At 41.7% G+C, this 6,000-nt stretch overlaps 1 protein-coding gene across 2 annotated transcripts in view; it reads right to left on the reverse strand.

Annotated features, from left to right (window-relative positions):
- Window positions 1-5,613, reverse strand: part of CWC22 (CWC22 spliceosome associated protein homolog) — a 29,435-nt gene extending 23,822 nt beyond the window's left edge. The window contains exons 1-6 of one of the 2 annotated variants that reach the window (XM_039388002.1): window positions 5,563-5,613; window positions 4,902-5,014; window positions 2,155-2,222; window positions 1,390-1,506; window positions 1,023-1,280; window positions 431-559 (exon numbers count right to left, since the gene is read on the reverse strand). In XM_039388002.1, the coding sequence (XP_039243936.1) occupies window positions 431-559; window positions 1,023-1,280; window positions 1,390-1,506; window positions 2,155-2,222; window positions 4,902-4,928 (599 nt within the window). In that variant the 5' untranslated portion in view covers window positions 4,929-5,014; window positions 5,563-5,613. Of the gene's footprint in view, window positions 1-430; window positions 560-1,022; window positions 1,281-1,389; window positions 1,507-2,154; window positions 2,223-4,901; window positions 5,015-5,426; window positions 5,495-5,562 lie in introns of those variants that run through there. The other variant, XM_039388001.1, reaches the window with a different exon arrangement.
- Window positions 5,614-6,000: the final 387 nt, after the last annotated feature.

The raw sequence follows: 6,000 nt of genomic DNA on the forward strand, positions 1-6,000 counted from the left end.
CCACTACCTAGTACCAAGCTCAGGTAGCATAATCATCTTTTCTCTACATTACAACAATAAACAACATAGGCAGGTAACTGTAGTAAAACCTGTATTGCTAAATACTGACTACAAATATTATTTGTCCCAGAGAAAAAAAAAAAAAATCCAGCACTAAAAAAATAAACAGCCAGTGACAACCGTAAATTACAAGCCAAGTAAAATACACAGGGAAAACCTTTAAGAAAAGGTTGCACTGTTTTATTCCATCAAGCATTCAATCCCTTTCCCAAGTAAGGGACTATTCTGCATAGGACAATATAGCCTAAGGGTAATTTTAAAATCTGACCAGACCCCATACACTACACATAGCACACACCGTGAGGTACACGTGAACAGTACACATAGTACCAGAAAAGCAAAAGAAATATTTTAAAATACAAAGACTTACCTTCCCCTAACAATATTTTCCTGAAGCAGCTCATGAATGATGTTTTCTATATTAGAAACGTTCACTTTATTGACAAGACCATTGATTGACTTCTTCAAGGCTTCCCAACTCATCCTCTGATATGCCAAGCTATTACAAAGGCATCACAAATTATTAAAGCATAAATTTTAAGTAGCACTGAGTAAATTTTTATATACATATACATATATAAAACTTACATTCACATTTTCATTTAATCAGTAAAACAGGTAAGAAATAGTCACTGCATAAATGTGAAGATTAGTTCACACCTATACATTTAACTACTAAAAAATCACTGATATACCAAAATGTAATACCAACTCAGTATGTTCTGCTTTCTATGCTGTTCCAAAAAATCCCTAGCTACATTCTGTATCCCACTTTCCCATTTACATTTTGCAGCAGAAGCAAGTACAGTTTTAATGTGATTCTCTCATCTCTCTTCTGACAAAAATATATCTTCAAAACAACAATCACAGCCCTCTAAATGGATCCCATTTTCCCAGCATTCTCTAAAACCCTTAAATGTTTTGCTTTCAGCAAAAAAACTAATATGTCACTTCCAACTCACCTATTTTTATCAGTGATTTGCTCTTGCATCATCCTGAGCTTGGCAGGTGGAATATATGCACCACCTGTGCGAGTAAGGATTGGATCCACTTCTTCTTTTTTCTTCTTTGAAGTGGCCTCATCATGAGCAAGTGAGCTCTGAACTGTCGACCTCTCTGGACTCCTACGATCGGGTGATGAATATCTCCTCTGCTTCCTCCGATCATATTCTCTCTCCTCCCATCTGTCATAGTGTCTATCTCTCCCCCTTTCCATTCTTCTAAAAAGAAAAAAAAACACCCACCAAACACCCAAGGGTTCGTGAAAAGTTTTCACATTTTATTCTTTAAAATAAGTATTTTATTACCGATTAAGAAAGGGTTTGATACCTTCCATCTGAATTTCTGTCATCATAGTATTCCCTTCTTGAATACTCCTGATCATATCTGCTGTCATCAGAGTGTCTTCTCTTTCTGGGAGACGGAGACCCATCATGCTCCATATCCCTGCTCGCAACCCAAGACACAAAAATTCTTAGTAAAAGGCTGAGAAAAGCAATGGTATCAATATAATATCTACTTACAATACAATGTTACAATGCACAACTGTTCCAATTCTGCAACCTGAGTTTCAAGATACGCACCATTCAAATAAAACAGTCCACTTTTACAATACTTTCTTGTCAGGAAAAAATTATCATAAATCAAAGCTCTGTAAAAGGAAGCTCCTCCCAGAATTTAAAATTAAATATTAAACATTAATAACATTAAATACCAAAGGTAAACTCAGCACCATGCACACTTTTGCTTGTGCAGCACAAAAGTCTTTCTCTAAAATGACAATTGTGGTATCAGCAACATGTGAGTTCAAGCAAAAAGCTAGCATCTAATTTCCATTTTCAAGTCCCATGACAATTTAACTAAATGCTAAGGATTTTTAAAGATTTAGTTCTAGTAACAAATCTATTTAATTACTGTTATATTGACATGTAAATATTTTATTAAACCTACACTTACTTTTCACCGCTCAGTTACGGTAATACAAAAAAAGAAACACAACCTGATGATTTTTTTAACTTCTCTAAATCACTATTTGAGGTGTATATATATATATATATATATATGTAGAACTGAAAGGTATAAAACTCACTGTACCTGTCCTCTGGAGACAAACTTCCTTGTCGGGAACTGTAGTTTTCCCTCCTTTCATGGCTGGAACCATGCTTTAAGAAAACAAAGAAAAAAAAAAATCAAGCCCCAGCACGACTGTGAGCACATACTTTGAGAACAAAGCATATCACATCTTCAGTTCTCTACTCCTTTACAAGAAGGGCCATCAGATAAAGCTAAAGGCAGTCAGTTATGACGAGAGGAGCTGGTTCTCTTAGTAACACGTAATTAAGTACTGGACTCTCTGCTACAGGATGCTGCAGATGCCAAATGTTTATATGGGTTCAAGACACTCGATAAACACTGGAAAAATCCACATAGGTTACCAAAAAAAATTATCTGGCTCAGGAAGCTGCAAACAGGTAGAGTGGGAGTGTATGTGGGCAAGTACTTTTATAGTTGCCCTGTTTCTAAATTTTTCAAGGCATTTGCTGTCCATTACTGCTGGGGGCTAGAGTATACAGACCACTTCCCTGCTTCCTCCTTCCAAATGCCATTTAACTCTGTTGCATCACATGCAAAACCATCAACAAAATTCTACCACTTCTTGTTTGAAAAGTGTCTTTCCTCTCTCCTAAAAACCCCCTTTATTGAGTAACTTCTCCCTATCTTCTTGCTTTTTATTAACCATGATTTATTTTCTCATGAGTCATTCCTAGCTTCATACATAAACACCTAAGTGACACTGTTCTATCTGGCAGATTTGTGAGATTGTTTAAGTCGTACACACTTAAACAGTTCACACCAAATTCCATGGGCTGAATATGACATGGAAATATGGAGTCATACTCAAAAATCAGAGCACGACAGCATCTACAACATACACAAGACATTTCTCAAGATGTTTTAAAACTACTCTGGCAGAGTTAAGAAGCAGCTTTTGTAATCTCAGTACTTTTATTCCAAAGGTCCTCTCTTCACTCAGAACATTATCATTTTTCAAAACCATGTTGTCAGACAGTGATTAACTGTGAAATAGGTAACACCTCACCTGATGCAGAAAGTCAACAAAAAGGTTTGCTTGTTCACCTTGACTGAACTTCCTGCAGGAATTCTCACCTCATTTGTTGAAGTGGCACCCTCTCCACCAACATGCTGACACACTAGTTTTTGACCCACCACAAAGCCAGTTAAAACTACTGGTTACTAGAATACAATGACACCTCCTCCATAAACCAGGTGGTGGAGGTCACCACAGACCAGGGTGGACTGTTATACCACTGATCTCCAAAACTTAACTGGGGAGTGTGTGTATATATGCAAATAAATAATTGCATTTGTGAGGTCACTACAACTTATAGAATATTGCCTTTCTGAGGGTACATTTCTAACACTGTATTAAAATTATACCCAGTATAATCTTGCCTGCATCAAGACAATGATACAAACCCAATGCATTGCATTATTGGGAGTAGGCACCCCTATAAAAGTAAGTCCGTCTAACAACTTAATTTTAGGGTAACATTACCTTTGATGGCAAAGCTAGTACAAGAAATTCACATACTTTCTACAAGGTTTTCTTCCCCTTTCAATAGTCATTTGTGGGATTACACCATAGAGCAGATGACTGAATTCAAGGTTAAGAAAAGCCCTTAAATTGTTTTTTTTCCCTGCCCAATAATATAATGCAAGTCTATATCTTAAGCTTCCAAGAAAGCGGTAATAAAAATCTTCGAAAAACATGGAACTTTTACTGTATTTAAATCCTATTTAGCAGACGGGAAGGAAGCAGTGGGTCTTTTTAGGATGATCCATTCTCATGGGTTCTACATCATCTGTCTTTGCCCAAGCAGAATCAAAAACACAAGTGTTCACAGAAGTAAAACAATGTAATGTCTGTCTCTGTATTTGGCCTTATCACATCTCCTTGCAAAAGCAGAAGAACTTTTTCCCCTCAGCTCTTCATGACCAGCCTTTCTGCCACAAGTTCGCCTTCTTCCTTGTCCATTTTGATCACAATGATTAACTGAAAGTGTCCAAACAGTCCAAAACTCTTGCTAACTGGCTTATTTTAACAGATGAGGAAGCACTACCACAACCACCAAACTGGGAAAATAGTAGAAGCATCCCTATTAAAAGTCACTTCAGTCAGAAAAGTTGGATCCAAAAGGAAGCCTACGCAGGGTCAAACTTTAGAACACAGGTAGAGAAATACCATAGATTTGAGTCAGTGTATCAGAACAACATTGCTCTGCTAACCTGTCCCAAATGTAGTGTACTGTAAAAACACAGCATTTCTAAATGATAATTTAAAAAAATTAAATTTTTTTTCTTGCATTCCTAAAAAAATCACTCCCATCCGTTCAGAGATGGACCACACAGCTTTTAAACATTCACAGTATGACAGAAAGTTGCCAAATTAACTGCTACTTACTGTCACTTTATCTTTTCATTTTAAGATCACTGTTAATCTTTCTCCATTCCTCCACACGCCTATGTTCTCTGTTGAGCCACCATCATTCAGTCAGTTTTGACGAACTACTTTATCATTATAACCCAATAATATTCAGGACTTTCAGTGTTAGGACAACAGGTGCTAGAAATAGCTGGAATTTACTGACTCTTACAGTAGTTGTTACTACTTACTAGTAGTATTTATCTCATAAACAGCTACTGTCAATTACTGCTATTGCTTGCTTCGCATGCGGGAAGCTTGATGTAACATAACATCAAATAATTACCAGTAACATGGGAATAATAAAACCCTACAGTTCAGGTTGAAGAAAACTTACATTTACTTGTGTCACCCTGCTCTTCATCTCGACCTCTTGCTTTTTTATGAAGTTCTAAACGTGCAGCAACCAGACAACCCAAGCTGGAATTCAGCATATGAAAAACATTTCACCTGTAACACATATGAGATAATCAAAAATCTTTCGACTGCACACGGTGCCGGAACCTGCACTTTTTATTTTGCTGTTTAAAGCCATGCTTATATAGATCCTTAAACCAAAACAAGCAGACCCCCAACCCTAGCCTATTCCGCTTTCTGGCGGTCACACAGCCTCTGTGGCAGGAGAACGGTTGTGGAGCAGCACCGGGAGCTCACGGGCACAGCCGGGCCCGCGACCCGCTTGCCAGGCCACGGTGAGGCTGCCGAGGCCCTGCCACCGACCCCACGGCCCGGATTCCGGCCCGGGTCCACCCGCCCATCGCGCTCTTCGCGGGGCCACGGAACCGCCCGGCCCGCGGCCTCCGCCCGCCGCGGAGCGCCCGCACGGCAGGGGAGGCCGCGACCACCCGACCCGCGGGCGCACCTGGCCGGGCGGCGCTCGGGGGCTCCCCCTAGTCCCACGGGGAAGGCGGTGAGGGCCGACCCGCGCACACCCGCTGACTCCGCACACCCCCCGCACACCGGCAGCCCCCGCACCGCCCGCAACCCCTCTCCCGCACCTCCGCGCCCGCACGGCCACGAACCGCGTCACTTCCGGCGGCGCGCAGTGAGCGCACGGCCCCGGCCCCGCCCAGCACCGCCCCCGCGCGCACGCGGCCGGCCCCCCCCCCCGCCCCGCCTTCGCCGCCATCTTGCGGGCGCGGGAGCGTGCGGGCAGCCCTCGGTTTGGTGTTTGAAATGAACGTGATAGTGGGAGTTGTTAATAAATAAATAAATAAGGCAGGAGCTAAGCCGGCAGAATGGCTCCTTAGGGAAGTGGTCACGGCCCCCCAAGCCTGACGAGAGTTCAAGGAGCGTTTGGACAATGCTCTCAGGCACGTGGTGTGACTCTTGGGGATGGTCCCGTGCACGGCCAAGAGCTGGACTCGGTGATCCATGTGGGTCCCTTCCAACGCGGCATGGTCTGTGATTCCGAGTGACTCACCGCAGTGAGTGGC

This window comes from Pipra filicauda, unplaced genomic scaffold (assembly GCF_003945595.2).
Source record: "Pipra filicauda isolate LSUMZ 115617 unplaced genomic scaffold, ASM394559v2 scaffold5_size6683894_pilon, whole genome shotgun sequence".
Classification (NCBI taxonomy): Eukaryota; Metazoa; Chordata; class Aves; order Passeriformes; family Pipridae; genus Pipra; species Pipra filicauda.